General features: G+C 39.8%; 1 protein-coding gene across 1 annotated transcript; it reads right to left on the bottom strand.

The window, feature by feature from the left end:
* Window positions 1-1,554: 1,554 nt before the first annotated feature.
* LOC143579807 (uncharacterized) lies at window positions 1,555-2,162 on the bottom strand. Its single transcript, XM_077063003.1, has 2 exons — window positions 1,604-2,162; window positions 1,555-1,559 (listed from the first exon to the last, which is right to left on the bottom strand). The coding sequence occupies exons 1-2, from the start codon at window positions 2,160-2,162 to the stop codon at window positions 1,555-1,557; spliced, it is 564 nt and encodes a 187-aa protein (XP_076919118.1).
* Between the last annotated feature and the right edge of the window lie 14,318 nt (window positions 2,163-16,480).

The raw sequence follows: 16,480 nt of genomic DNA, 5'->3' as shown, positions 1-16,480 counted from the left end.
TTGATGAGATAAGTGGCGAGTTGAAGAGCATGATGCCAAAAATTGGCGGGAACGGAAGCATGTGTTAAGAGTGTACGGATGATGTTGTTGATGGAGCGGATTTTTCTTTCCGCTTTACCGTTTTGAGAAGAAGTGTGGGGACATGAGAAACGAAATGACATTCCGTGTTTGGCACAAAAATCATGTAATGATTTATTATTGTATTCGGTGCCATTGTCACATTGGAAAGTTTTAATGTGAACATTAAATTGGGTAAGTATGAACTTATGAAAATTTAGAAAAATTGAGAATACTTGTGATTTATTGGTAAGTGGAAAAGTCCATAGATAATTTGTTAAGTCATCAAGCAACAATATATAATAGCGGTGGCCACCGGTGCTAAGCACCGGAGATGTCCATAAATCACTGTGCAATATATCAAATGGAAGATGTGTAATTGATAAAGAATCATAAAAAGGTAACTTAACATGTTTACCAAAAACACACGACTGACAAATACATTTAGTAGATGGTTTGGTAACAGAAATAAAGTTTTGTTTATTCAAATGTTGCAAAAGGGAAATTCCAGGATGCTCGAGTCTTTTGTGCCAGAGGTCTTGAGAGAGAGCAGCAAAAGTTGTTGGACTTGTGAACTTGGTGTCGGTAGAGAGTGAAAGCGGGTATAGGTCGCTAGTACTATTGCTGCGGAGGATAGGGATCCGCGTTTGGTAGTCCTTCACAAGAAAACCAAATGGGTCAAATTCAATAGAAATCATATTGTCAGTAGTATGGTGACAGACAGATAAGAGGTTTTTAATTAGATTAGGTGCGTAAAGAATGTTGTTGACATGTAAGGGTTTAAATGTGGTATTGAGTTTGGTATAGCCATTCCCTAGAATGGGTATTTGGAACCCGTTTCCCACGACAATATTATTAGGAATGCTATTATTGAAAAAGGAAGAGAGAGTACCTGTTGTGTTGGTCATGTGGTTTGTTGCACCAGAGTCAAGATTCCATTGTAGATCCGGGTTCAAGGTCATGGTTTGAAAGGCTTGCTCAAGGGTGTTAGGAACATACGAAGTTGTTGGATACTGTTGTGGTGTTTGTTGTGGTAGGGAGTTATAATGTGCTTGGCTAAAGTGGGCTTGGGGTGCTGGGCCTAGTATTCCAGATTGTGAATTATGCCCAGAGTTGAAGGGGGGGGGGGGGGGGCGATTGGTAGTGGCTACGGTTGGGTGAGGAGGCGGTGGAGTGTGTATGTTGTTGTATGGTGTGTGATACCCCCATGGAGTGTTAGGTGTAGAGTAGTATGTTCCTTGAGCAGGGAGGCCATGAGGGTTGGTTTGACCCGAATAACTTCGACCACGAGATCGTCCACGACCTCGGCCGCGAGTACCGCGACCTCGGTCGCGCTGGAATGTGTCAGCGGACCCGCAATTTTCATACATCGAACCAGGAGAACCATGGTTAGACGTTTCACGATCCAAGTTATTTGCGGTGGTGAGTAAGGCTGTACCTGCAACCGAGTTAGTAGAATATCCAGCCCGCCTTGTTTCTTCTTGTGTGAGTCTAGATCTAGCCTGGGAGAAAGTGGGCAGTGGGACGGTTTGACTAATAAACATACCGATTGCATCATATTCAGTGTGGGTGAGACCGGAAATCAACTGTAACACTAAATCGGCATCGGAAACAGGTGCCTCGACATTAGCTAACTGATCGGATATTACCTTTAGCTCTTGGCAGTAGGTGGATATGTTGGGAAACGACTCAAGTTTAGTGTTGGCGAAGCGAGTTTTCAAGGCTATTGCTCGAGAAGCCTGGTTGTCTTGAAACAAGTGAGCAATGGCGTCCCATGTCTCTTTTGCGGTAGCTTTTGGTTTGATCACGGTCATTAGAAGATTGCGAGATACCGTGCCGTAGATCCATTGCTTAACCACGGCATCCAACCGGGTCCAAGAAGCAAGTGGTGCATGATCTTTATCTTTTTGCTTGTCTTTGTCGGCGGTAGAAGAGGATGAAGAGGAGTCCGCCTTCGGGAAGATGTGATCGAGTACTTCGAAAACCGTGCAGTGGATTGTGAATAGTTCAACCCAAGATGTATACTCACCATTTTCAAGGTCTAGGGTGAGCGAAATGAAGGTGCGGATGTTATTCACGGTTAGAGCGGGGTGCATGGTGGCCATTGAAGTGTATAACTATGAAGGGAGGATGAAAGTAAACAGGTTGAGGATCGAAGGAAGAAGAACAGAGCCGGAGAAGAAGAGTAGCAGCGCTAGGGTTTATTGTTCAGAGGAATGATACCATGATAGAATTAGGTTTTGGGAAAATAATGCATGCCTCTTTCATTCATCGCCTCTAACATATATACATCATACAATCTATAATTTAGGCAATGATTTTACAACAATATTTAGGAGATAATCATGCCATCTTATTTATACAAAATATGTTCTCTAATAATTACTTTAACCACTTTCTTCTATTTTAGAGGTATCAAGATAACATGAGATGAAATGATGAATAATATAAAGAAACATTGCAAGGGCGCTTTTCTGATCACATATGAGGTTAACATCAAGAAAATGATTAGCGCTTCATGATCTAGTGTAGGGCCATGTTTTGTATATCAGTCTTTTGTATTTGTTTAATCTATTCACGATTTATTTTATTAGCTTGTCGGTTTTGTTTATTATATGTTTGGGCCTAAGGCCATGTATGTAAAGCCCATTTGGGTCCAAGTAAATGAAGAAAGCATGGCATGCTCTCTACTATAAATAGCAAGAGCATGCTAATTCATATCTAACCTTTTTGAAAATATTATCCACAACATCTCACCAACTCTTTCATTACTTCCTCTTTCTTTTCTATTTAAGGTAATAACCAAACACAAACAAGATCCGAGATGTTGGTTGCTTACTAGTGATTTCCGCTAGCTAGTAAGTGAGATTGATTCAAGAACTTAGTTGTTTGATCCGCTCTTAGGACCTACAATTGGTATCAGAGCTTTCGGCTCTACTAGTTGTAGTTCTTGGGTCACAACTTTGTATTTTGGTCTTGTTTGTGTGTTTGAAGACTTGTTTTCAAATGTTAAAGTGGGGTTTTGGGTTCACTTGGTGTTATAGTTTTGTGTACAATCTTGAAATGTTAAAATGTTGTTTGAATTATCGGGTTTTTAAGTAGTGTGTTCTTGAAGGTGTTTGAATTCAAGAAAGATTGTTGGTTGAGCTTGAAAGTTTGTGTTTTAAGATCTACAAAGTCTTCATCGGGTTTCTTGGCAGATCAATCGAGTTTCCATATTTGGCAAAAGTGTAATTTTGTGAAAATTCGTGCATAAAGTGAAATTGTACTTTCTGGAAAACCCAATCGAATCGAGTTACAAACCATTCGAATCAAATCTTAAAACCAATCGAATCGAGTTTGGAAACCAATCAAATAGAAATGCAAACCAATTGAATAGAGTTTATATTTGATTATATTCCTTTTTCAATTTGATTCGATTCAAATTCCTATTCGATTCGATTCAAATCCTATTTGATCCGTTTACCAATTCGATTTGATTCCTTTTGAACTCAATCGGTTTACACTTAGAGCTTTTTAACAGAAACTGTTTGACTCCTAACTTGTTGAATATGATGACAAACTATCCCAAGATGTGTAAAGCTGCATGATGTTGGAGAATGAGGCTGGTACCACCACAACACCTCCAAAAGTTTATGTCTTTTGATAGAAACTTTGATGATTTTAAATGGAGGTTCAAGAATTAATTATATCAGAATGATTGATACCGCTCTGTTTCGATCCATCGAACAAGGACCTCATAAGCATGTGACCTTAACCCCCGAGGGACCCGTTGATACTCCTGTTGAAGACTATGGGAAAAAGAACAAGACTCTGATTTACGAAGATCAAAGGGCTTATGGAATCCTCAGTGCTTGTTTATTAGCTAATATTGCTCAAACTCTAACAGAAGAAACATCTTCCAAAGGACTATGAGACTCTCTGGTTGAAATATTTGATGAAAACTTAGAAATGAGAAACAACCGAAAGGAGATGTTCAAGGGAGAATTCAACATATTAATCAAGTTCAAGGGGAATCTATTGGAAATCTCATAGGGAGATTTGAAAGGTTAATCACAAAGATGAGAAGTGCTGAAATTAACCATGATTCGTCTAAGATTAACTACAAACTATTAAATTCACTGCCCCATACTTGGAATAGCAGTGTCATCACCATCAAGAGAACCACAAATTTGCAGGTCCTCTCACTTCAAGGTTTGATCTCAACTTTCAAGTCATTTGAGATGGATGACAAGCTCAGACTGAACAACCATGTGAGCTCTCTGAATCAAGATGGGAACGCTACTGGCTCAAGCATTGGATCAGCCTTTCTCAACCGATCTCACCCAACAACTCACTCAGTTGATGGTGTAAATTTGTACAACGTTCAATCCACTACCAACCAAGCCCTCAAAACATTCTCCTTTGAAACTCAGCCTTCATCAGCAAGCTCCAGTCCATTTCAAAATGATGTTAACAAAGCCGTTGAGCAAGCACTCAAAGCACATGGCATAAGCAAACTAGCAACGAACAAACCTACCAAGCCAAGTCATTCCGCTGATATTGATGATTCTCACATTGCTCTTTTCCATGCATTTATGGCAAGTCATGAGAAACTGTTACAAGGAAATATGTTGCCTCCATCATTTCAACAAGTAGATATACCAGCAATTAATGAAAAGGATCTTTAGAAGATGGACATCAGGTATCATATGACCATGACAGCTCATAAAGCAACAAACTTCATGAAGAAATATGGAAGAAACAACTTCAAGGACTCCAACAACAAAAGCATTGGGTTTGATCGGGATCAACTTTGTTGCTACAACTGTAATGAATTTGGTTTTGCCAGAGAATGCACAAACCCAACGAATGACATCAAGATCACGGATGTTACTGAAAATGAGAATGGAAAGAGAAGTGATAAGAGGCCAATGGATCAGAGTTCAGGTCAAAGGATTCCACCGATTGGTTAAGGAAATTCAACCAAAGGGAACTCAAGCTCAAACTCAAGGGTCCTCGTGCTGGATCAACGGAACCAGACTGGGAAGATGATCAATTCACTGAGCTGGTAAACCAGTTGAACATGGATGGCATGGAACTTATTGATGAACTCTTGGCTTCTTCAAGCTCTACACAAGGAGGAAACCACGCCACTCCTGAAATTCCCGAGGTACACAAAAACCTTTGTTCTCAAGCTTGTATAAATAAAATACAATTATATGGAGCACATAATGCTAATGTGATTAAAGAAATTCAAAGCATTAAACATCTGAATGAGGAATATAAGAAATTTGATAAGATACATAGCACTAGAATCAAAACTCATCATGACGACATGGAAAAATGCATGGTAAACTGTTTCAATCCACTAAAATTATTGAATTTCATGAAAAGCGTATAGCCGAGTTAAATGCTAAAATTGAGAAACTAGAGCTAGAGCTTTTTGAAATAAAAATTATTGTAGACAAATTTGAAATGGCGTATGATAAGTTAAACATCATCATTGAAGCACAAAATGGGTGTGAAACAAAACGCAGGCCTAGGATATGAATTTGTGGCAATTCCACCACCTTTCAATGATAACTACACATCCCTGCCTCACTTTAGTTTCAATACCCCTCCCGAGGATGAAATGCTCTGTTGATTTGGACATATGCCAAAACCAAAGATATTTGTTCCTCCTGTTTCAAAATCAACTGATCCAATGCTGGTGCCCGTTGATTCTAATGGTAATTCATCTTGTTCGACAGGTTGTGTAGAAGAAAATGGGTCGGTGGAAAAGGACATGAGTTGTGACGAGAAATAAAAATCAAATTCACGTCTTGTTTATGATGTGAATTTAAAAGCATTTGTCAAATCTGTCTGTAATAATAACAATACAATTGAAAACCGTATAGCCGAGTTAAATGCTAAAATTGAGAACTAGAGCTAGAGCTTTTTGAAATAAAAATTATTGTAGACAAATTTGAAATGGTGTATGATAAGTTAAACATCATCATTGAAGCACAAAATGGGTGTGAAACAAAACGCAGGCCTGGGATATGAATTTGTGGCAATTCCACCACCTTTCAATGATAACTACACATCCCTGCCTCACTTTAGTTTCAATACCCCTCCCGAGGATGAAATGCTCTGTGGATTTGGACATATGCCAAAACCAAATATATTTGTTCCTCCTGTTTCAAAATCAACTGATCCAATGCCGGTGCCCTTTGATTCTAATGGTAATTCATCTTGTTCGACAGGTTGTGTAGAAGAAAATGGGTCGGTGGAAAAGGACATGAGTTGTGACGAGAAATAAAAATCAAATTCACGTTTTGTTTATGATGTGAATTTAAAAGCATTTGTCAAATCTGTCTGTAATAATAACAATACAATTTCCACCTAAAATACATTGTCTTCATCTTCGGATGTTTATGCAACTCGTGTAAGTGTTGATGTTGGAATCTATCACGTTATTTTCAATGAAATTGTTGATGCTATTTCAGATAGTGGTTGTGAAATAGTTTATGATGAAACGTTTGTTGATACTTGTGAAAATTTGAAAAAGCCTGTTAATGTAAACAAGCCAAGTTGTTCATTATCAAGTTGTAAGTCTGAGAATAATTTAAATAAAAACATAGTTTTTGAAAATGAAAACGCCATTACCTCATGTAGATATGTTCCACCAACTAAGTGATCATTTTCTCAAACAACTAATCAAGTAAGAAATCCTCAGCCATACAACTTCTATGAGAACAACTATTATGGTCATTATAAAGAGAATTACATTAATTCTAATTAGGCAAATGCTTTTGGTAATTATGGTTATGGTCTTAATAGCTTCTACAATCACCTTTCCCACCACAACAACCATATTATAGTTCAGATGAATTCTATGGTGCTCATAGAAGAAATGTTGTTTTTTTGTGGTATCCCATCTCGCCTTGCACGACAATGCAAGAACTGGCATAAACAACAGAAAGAAATGAACAATCAGTTTTATCAGTCCCGTTCTAAAGCTGCACCGAGTACACGAACAAAGACTGATCGATCTGAAAGTTCTGCTAGTGAAATGGACGTGAGATCCAACAATTCCGAGAAAGTTAGAAAACCTTTTTGGATAACCCAAAGGGAAAGATCAAAAAGGAGTTCAAAGAATGAAAAGTCCAAGAACTCACCAAAAACAAATCAACAAAGGGATCCAAATATTGAAAGATCAGAGGATTTTGTTTTAGAAACAAAAAGGAGATGGTCCAAAAGATCTTTTAATACAAGAAAACAAGCTTTTGCATGGATTCCTAAGGACTGCTTTTCTGATTTTGAATCACCGCAACACTCCACTTTTATAAGAAACAAGATAAAATTTGGTGATTTCATGGTTGATCTTCCAAAGACATCTAAGTCTCGGAAACCCACGTCTAATTAATGCTAATGTGTGTAGGGTCACCCAAGAAGGCCTGCCAAGAGTATTTGGTACTTAGACAGTGGCTTCCTGGCACATGACTGGAGACGAGTCCTTATTGTTTGATGTTCAACCGTTCGATGGTGGACACGTTTCTTTTGCTGGTGACATGGGAGGAAATATAACAAAGAGAGGAAAAGTCTCAAATGGCATCTTAACTTTTGATGAGTTGAATCTGGTGGGACAACTCAATCACAATCTGCTTAGCGTCTCACAAATCTGTGATCGACAGTTCTCCACGTTATTCACAGAAAATGAATGCTTGATTCTAAAACTAGGGTTCAAAGTCTCAAAGGAATGGATTTTGATGCTTACTCCGAGGCATAACAATGCTTACATTTTGGACATAAACAGTTCATATTCTCGTCGAACTGCTTCATGTTTGATTTCTAAGGCATTGGAGAACGATTCATCACTATGACATAGACTAATTTGCCATATGAACTTTAAAAACTTAAAAAAACTTGTCAAATGAGAACATGTGAGGGGCTTGCCTATTAAAATTTTCTCTTGCACTGAAAAATGTCTTTCGTGCTCTAAATGCAAGTAGCACAAGCTCCATCAAATGCCCAAGACTGTCAATTCCATAAATTCCATTCTTCAGCTGTTACATATGGATTTATTGATCACATACATCCATTGGCTATAGGCCGAAAAGCCCATTGTCTTTTTATTACTAATGATTTCTCGCGTTTCAGCTGCACTTTCCTTTAGTGCACAAGGATGAAACCGCTCAGTTTTTAATCAGATTCATAACTCTTGTGGAAAATCAGATTGACAAGAAAGTGAAGTGTATTAGAAGTGACAATGGAACTGAGTTTTGCAACAGAGTTGTGGATGACTTACGTCATTCAAAGGGGATAGATTGCCAGTTCAGTGCCCCATACACTCCACAACAGAATGAGGTTGCTGAACGTCGCAACCGAACACTAATCGAAGTTGCAAGAACCTTGTTGTCAGACTCAAAACTTCCATTATTCTTTTGGGGTGAAGCCATTAATGCTACATGCTTCATACAAAACCGTATGATCATCAATTAGCGCTTAAAGAAGTCTCCTTTTGAAGTCTACTATAAGACCAAGCCGCAAGTCAATTACTTTAAAACCTTTGGATGTCCATGCACTTTGCTCCATACAAGTGCTCACCAAGATCAAAAATTTGCTGAAAGGTTGACGAGTGTTACTTTGTTGGATATGCAACCAACACAACCGCTTATCGTGTCAACAACAAGAAGACAAAGGTGATAGTGGAATCATTCAATGTTGACTGGCAAGATCTTAACCCTACCGATGCTCGCACGGGACCCAATTGGTTGTTTGATTATGACTACCTGTTTGATCAATTTCGTGACATGTCTACCTCACCATCAACTAGTGCTCAAGTTCCAACTTCCATACCTGATACTGTGTTGCTTCAAGCTCTTTCCAACAGCTTGAATGATGTGAATCTATCTGCTGGCCCTTCCAACAGAAATGTACCGCCAGCGTCCCCTCCCACGGCTGTCAGAAATCCTACTCCTCAACCTGCCTATACAACTGATATGGTAACCGTTGAAGACGCTTCAGATGACTCGTTCCTGTCAGCTGATAATGTGGAACACATTCAGACTGATCCTGCAACAAACGTTTAAGCAGAACCAAGTGTGGTCAAATCTGTTCCCGCACCTCCTTCCTCAAAGGATGCTTGTATGTCTTCCCCATGTTGAGCTTGAAGTTGGGGAAGTCATTTTTAGCTTGCTTGTGTAGATTCCTATTGAACCATCCTTGAAGCCCTTTCTCACCAACAACATCACATGTTGTCCTTACAAAGAAGTTCATGTCGAGATGGGGAAGCGTATGCATTTCAGTGTAATGCATATAGACGAGGTCTCCATTTTTGGCATCGAATAGCCTAAGACTCGTTATCGGAGTGCCACTTGCAATACTTGATGAAAGATGCATCATGATAGGAAGATTCCTACATCGAATGCTTGCATGTTTCCCAATGCAGTGCCACTTTCTTTTTCTTGGCTTTTGCCTTAGGCAGCTTTAATGGTAGTAACGGGAACAACAGCAGTAACAGTAGCAGATGAGACTGGATCATTAGCAGTTGTAGCAGCAACACTTGTAGGAATAGATGAACTAGCATCATAAATTTGATCTACATCAACATCATCAAAACCATCATTAAAGTCACTCTCAAGATCTTGTAGGAATATATGAACTAGCGTAATAAACAGTGTACATAGAATCCGAGCTTCTTTCCTCAGTAAGCGATTTTGAACCTGCAAGTAAATTTCCACCAAAACCAGCATTAAAGTCACTCTCAAGCTCAACATCACGATCCCTTGTTTCCTTGGCAACATCTCCAACATACAAATCATTACAATATGTATCATCACATCATCATTAGACTCGTAACCATCATTAGAGTCGTCATCATCATCATTCGACTCATCCTCCTCGTCATCGGCATCTTCTTCATCAACATTTATTTCTCCTTCCTCCTCCTCATCACTTTCATAGTCACCTTCTTTGTCTTTATTACCACCAACCACACTAACACCACTACTAGTTGCATCACCACCAACAACACCAGCACCACTATCACCACCAATAGCAACGAAACCACTAGGACCAGCCGTATCAGAATGTATTTTCTTCTTCCTCATCATCGAAGTCTTCCCCGCTTCCAAACAACTTTCTTGACTTGCCTTTTAAGACGAGCAGTGTCTTGATATGATAAGGTAATGAGCTCAAAAGCATACTTGTACTTGGTTGCAAGGTCTTCATTGATCTTTATCTGAATTTCATTCATCTTGATTTACTTCTCGTTTTCTACTTTTAAGAATTCGATCTTAGACCTTAGATGGGCGATCTCAGTCTTTAACTTGTCTTCAATGTTACTCGAGGACTCGAGATCGTTCTCCAATGATGCAACCCTGAACCCGGGTCTTTCAACCTTTGCAGTTCGAGCAGCGAGTGACAACGACTGATCGTTCATCAAAGTTTGTTGGTTGTCCACTCGTGAATGAAGGACTGATATCAAGACCTCGTGTCATGCAATCTTCTCTTTTTCTCCAACCCTTTCTTTCTCCAGGATCTCCATCTATTTGTTATCCTCAGCACTGTCATTCTCAAACATCTCCATCTGTTCTTTTTGTTCTTTCCCAACCACTATCATAACCTTTTTTCTTTCCCTCCTGTTCTTATTTGACTCTTCCAATTCCACGATCCTTTGAAAATAGGATCCATGAGCATCGGAGACATAGGATACTTGCCCATGGACAGAGGTGTTGGGGTTAGGAATTCAGGTCAGGTGGTTGCAGGTGGAGTGTCAGATTGGGTAAGCCAAAAATGACTGTGATGTTGGGTTTTTGGTGAGGTTTGGGTTCGAGGCTGTGATGTTGTTGGTAGGGAAATGGTTAGATGAATGGAGATGGATGATGATGTGAATGTGGATGTAACATCCCGTTTTCTCATTTCGGGTAATAAAATAAAGTATGAGTTATTATGAGTTGGGCTAGTGTTGGGTTAAATAGATATGAGTTATGGACTTGGATTAAAAAGGAAGAAAAGACCATGGGCTAAAGCCCATTACCCATGATATATAAACCTTAATTAACCCATAATCCATTCATTTCACTCATTCCATACACCATCAAAAAACTCCACTTAAGCTCTCTCTCTCTTTCTCTCTCTCTCTCTTTCTCTATCTCTCTCTATTTTCTCTCTAAACCGAAACCAAGAAGAAGAATCGAATCCCGACCCGAGGTAATGATAGTATGATATTGTATGGACCCAAACCCGCTAGATATAATCGCGAAACGACAAGCCGACACCCTTAAACCATTAAAGTCACAAGATCTGGGTGGAATCGGGTATAAACCGATCAAAATATGAGCTTAGTGGTCACACTAGCTCAGATCTGGATCGAACGTTATAAAAAACGGTGGAAAATAACTGAGATCTCGCTTTTCCGGCGAGATCCCGGTTTTCTGGCTATGACGGCGCTAGAAAGGCGGCGCCGGAAAAGGTGGGTACGAGGTTAACGAATGTCAGAGAATGTTTCTCACATTCTCTGACCTAACCCTGGTTTGTTAGCGGAGACATAACGAATTGGCAAGCAATTCGTTATGCCCATTCGTTAAAAAGAGATAACAAATTAGAAGCAGTTCATTAAGCCATTCGTTGAGTAATTCGTTAACGGAGATATAACGAATGAACCCTCATTCGTTAGAAGGTTCATTCGTTACAGAGGGGTCATTCGTTATACATGCCAATTCGTTATAAGGGTCAGTTCGTTATAAAGGCATGTTCGTTATAAAAGACTCGTTCGTTATAGAATCCCCATTCATTAAAGAACTGAATAACGAATTAGAATTTGAGAACTGGATAACAAATTAGATTTTGAAAGAATGACAGAAAGGTCCCTGGACTTAGAAAGAATGATTTAATTACAAAGAAGCCCTCGACCCCAGCCAGGGCTCTGCCCCTTGGACCCTGCAAGGGGCTGCCGCCCCTAGACCCCGTTGCTAGGGGCGCTGCCCCCGGACCCATGTTTGTTGAGGGTTATAATTAAACTAGAAACACACTTGGGTAGTGTTGGTCAATTGATACGTGTAATTGTTATACAGTTAGTCTGTTGGTGCATGATGTCAGTAGTTCAGTGTCTAGTGTCTGTAATCGAGTCGATTGGATTTGAGTTTGTATGTAAGCGAAGTTGCTAACAAGTTCGCTGATATAGGCGAACTTGTTAGACAAGCGAAGTTAGTGACAACTTCGCCTGAACATGCCAGGCGAAGTTGTCGTGATTATATAAACTAGGTTACGGCTTAGAAGTTAATAGATTAACAGTTTGTGTATTCGAGTCAGAGAGTTTTGTATCTGGTGATCATAGTATCACGTGCTTACGGTTGGAATACAACGTGTGTTTGGTTATCGTATCGTGTGTTAGCTCGTATTGTTTTCTATACTCGTAACGTCTTACGTAGGGATTCCGCACCTGCGTAGTACGCGATATCTCGTGTAGATCCGGCTGGGAACCTACAATTGGTATCAGAGCTTTTGCTCGATTGTGTGGTTCGGGATTATCACGCGGGTATAGAAATCGTTCCGTTCGACTATTCGCGGGACGAGTTTTCTGAGCTTTTGTGCTATACTCTCCTCCTACAATCTTAAACAACCCATAACACCTTCACAAACCTCGAAAAACCCAGAAATCTAATCTGCAGAAACTTCGTGTTCATCAGGCGAAGTTGCCGTCACTGTTAGTAGGGTTTCGGCGAAGATATAAGGTTAAGCGAAGTTATCCACAACTTCGCCTACCTCTTCAAGTTCGCTTACCTCAAGCGAAGTTACCCACAACTTCGCCTACCTCCCAAGTTCGCTTAGCTTAAGCGAAGTTATTAACAAGTTCGCCAATCCGGCGAATTTAAGAAAGTGAGCGAAGTTACAAATTCACGCGAAGTTAAGATTTAAGCGAAGTTATCCACAACTTCGCCTACAGTGCTGTTTGAAAATAAATTTTTTATTTTTTCGGATTTCTTTGAGTTTAGAAAAAGATGTCTTCGATAAACATTACCGAATTAGTAAAGATGGAAGTAGAAGCAGGTTCGGCTACAAAGGCACCTAAGATGCTTAAGAAAACTGATTATGTAGCGTGGAAAGATCGTTTTGAACAATATGTCAAGTATCAAGATGCCAAGATGTGGGTGTGTATACAAGATGGTTACATTCCACCTACTGCTGAGTATGAAGGTCGTGATCAGATCAAGAAATACAAAGAGATGGAAGAAGAGGAGAAGAAAATGTATGAGACAGAAAGCAAAGCTCATGCAGCAATTACAATGGCTCTTCCACAAGAGATACTTCACACCTTCCGAAAGTATAAAACTGCTAGAGAGCTTTGGGAAGCACTTGAGAACCGGTTTGAGGGCAATGTGGGAATCCGTGCATCGAAAATTAAACTTCTAAAAACCCAATTCTCGGTCTTCAAGTATCTGAAAAATGAATCACTTGATGATATCATCACTAGATATTATCATCTGATGACTGAACTCAGCAACTATTCAATTGCTTACAAAGAAGATGAGATAGTTGAAAAGCTTCTTGATGCTCTCCCACCGAAATGGGAGATGTATACTGTGTTGATGAGAGAAGATAAAGACTTTGCTGACTATGACCTGGAGACAGCAGTTAACAAGCTAAGAACGTTTGAACTGAATATGGTACGAAAGGAGACACCTACCGATCAGGTTCAAGATCCGGGTATGTATGGTGCAAAGGTTAACTCTGGATCAAGTTCGAAAATTGAGTCATCTGCTTATTACTCTAAGGGAGAGTCAGGCGCGAGCTCAACACATGAGGGACATGTATCTCTCAACATGAACGGTGATGTGTGCTATGTAGCTGGAGGGTCAAATGCTTCTCAACCTCAAGCGACCAAGAGTAGTTATTCCCCAAGTGTTTCAAACAACAACTACTCGAAGATGCCCATGAGTGTCAAATCTGCTGAACAGCAGTTTGCTCTCTATGCATCTTTTATTGCTTCGTATGAGAACTACATACAGGGTAAGATCGTTGATCCTTCAGTTTTGGATGAAGACTATGACCAGATCGATGCTGATGATCTGGAGGAGATGGATCTGCAATGGCAGATGGCTATGATTGTCAGAAGGGTGAAGAGGTTCATGAAGAAGACTGGCAGGAAGTTTGTCGGAGAGAGGCCAGGGTTTGATAAGTCAAAGGTACGCTGTTACAACTGTCAGCAGAATGGCCACTTTGCAAAAGAATGCAAGAATGAACGTGTAGAACGCAGTCAAAACAGATCTACAAAGCAGAGTGGTAGTAGTAATGACTATAGAGCCATGATTTCCAGACAGAACGAGGAGTATAACTGGAATCTGCATGTTGAAGAAGTATTTGAACAGGCCAACTTGGCAAACATCGAAAATGCAGATAGTGAGAAGGGAACTGGCGAAAATGAAGCGTACATGGCAGATGTAGCAGACCAGCTCTCCGAGGTAAGTACCGAACTCCCTTGTACTAAGTGTGAACAGCTGTCTGAACAACTGACAACTCTAACTGATCAGTTTGTTAGTTTGGATGCGCAATATAAAACTTTAAAAGAAGATCATCATTTCACTAAAGCTAGAGAAAATAGTTACAAAGTAAAAATTAAAGCTAGTGAAACAGATATTAAAAGTCTTAAAGAAAAGCTTGCTGAAAAAATTAAAGTGATTGATCTTAGCTATGAAGTTCTAGAAGAGAAAACCAAACTAATAGCTGAAAGGGAAAAACAGTTAGCTGATCACTAGGTAAAAGTGGTGGAACTTAACAGGAAACTTGAACAATTCAGAAATTCCTCCGCTATACTTGATCACCTCGTTAGTGATCAAGGTTCCCCAAAAAGGGGAGGAATTGGTTATCATGAAGTTCCACCACCTTTCAATCATAATTACACTTATGACCCTAGTAATCAGAAATCTATCGATGTTGACTATGGTCAGACAGTTCCAGTTCAAGTCACTGCTAAAGAACCAGAAGTGAGTAAGCCTGTTGCAAGTATTAAGATTTCTGCTCCGAGTCATGTCTCATCTAACTCAGACAAGTCCTCTGAGTCGTGTGAGACAAAACAAGAGGAAGTGTTACCAAAAAGTGGAGAAAAAATAAAACACCTGAAAAGAAGTCTCCACTAAACCCGTATGTCCCACCATATGTGAGACAAACGGGCAGTAATACAGCCTCAACATCTAAGACAACTTTTGATAAGAAAGTTGAAAACAGGTGTTGTTTTAGATGTAATCAACAAGACATCTTGTTGCTGATTGCCCTCTGAAGCAGAGATTCAGAGGTGTGAGGCATTCGATAACTGAGAATAGAACTAACGATAATGTTAAAACTGAAAACCCATCAAAATTCAGAAATTGGTCTAATTCAGGTTTTCAAAGAAAAGGATCTCAGTTTTTCACTGCTAACAACCAAACCATAACTAATAATTCATTTAATTCAAGACGGTTTGGATGGCCTCATAGACAATCCACAAGAAGGTATCCTGTTAGGACTCACAGAAATCATTATAATACTAACTTTGGACAGCCAAGGTACGGAATGTATCGACCGAAGACCAATCGGTCTTGGGTCCCCAGATTTTAATCATCTGCTTTAATCGTGCAGGAACAGTTGAACAGGGCTGCCAACAATCAATGGGTTGTGGATAGCGGCTGTTCCCGGCACATGACGGGTAACAAGAAATTGTTACACGACTTGAAACCTGTTCAAGGAGGAAGGGTGAGTTTCGCAGGAGAGAGCGGTGGAAGAATTACAGGAATAGGGACGGTGTCGAATGAAAAGATGACTTTGGAGAAAGTAAACTTTGTTGAAGAACTGAAGCACAATCTGCTGAGTGTTTCGCAGATTTGTGACAAAGACTACACCGTACATTTTACAAAGAATGAAGCGATTGTGTTGTATCCTGGTTTTAAGATACCAGAAGATTGGATTGTTATGAAGGCTCCATGAGTGAAGAATACGTATATCATGGATATGAGATCGACTGAAATGACCACAGAAGAATCATGTCTTCTGTCAAAAGCGACTGAATCAGAGTCCGAGTTGTGGCATAGGAGAATGGGGCACATTCATCTTCGGAAAATGAACTACCTTGTCAAAAATGGGCTTGTGCTGGGTGTTCCCTTGAAGAATTTCAACTTTGAAGACAAATGTTTATCATGCAAAAAGGGAAAGCAACACAAGAAATCCCATCACACCAAGAAGGTCAATTCAATTGTCAGTACCCTAGAATTACTTCACATGGATCTCTTCGGTCCCGTGAATGTAAGAAGTCTAGGAGGAACATCGTATTGCTTGGTGATCACTGATGATTTCTCTCGATATTCCTGGGTATATTTCCTGAAGTCAAAGGATGAAACAGTGCAGAGGGTAAAGAATTTGATTACCAAGGTGGAGAATATCATGGGGAAACAGGTTAAATTCATCAGGAGTGACAATGGAACTG

The sequence above is a fragment of the Bidens hawaiensis genome, unplaced genomic scaffold, assembly GCF_021521415.1.
Source record: "Bidens hawaiensis isolate Kalapana, Puna unplaced genomic scaffold, B.hawaiensis_p1.1 tig00029980_1, whole genome shotgun sequence".
Taxonomy (NCBI): Eukaryota; Viridiplantae; Streptophyta; class Magnoliopsida; order Asterales; family Asteraceae; genus Bidens; species Bidens hawaiensis.
Note: the sequence above shows the minus strand (reverse complement) of the source record. Positions and strands in the feature narration are given on the sequence as shown.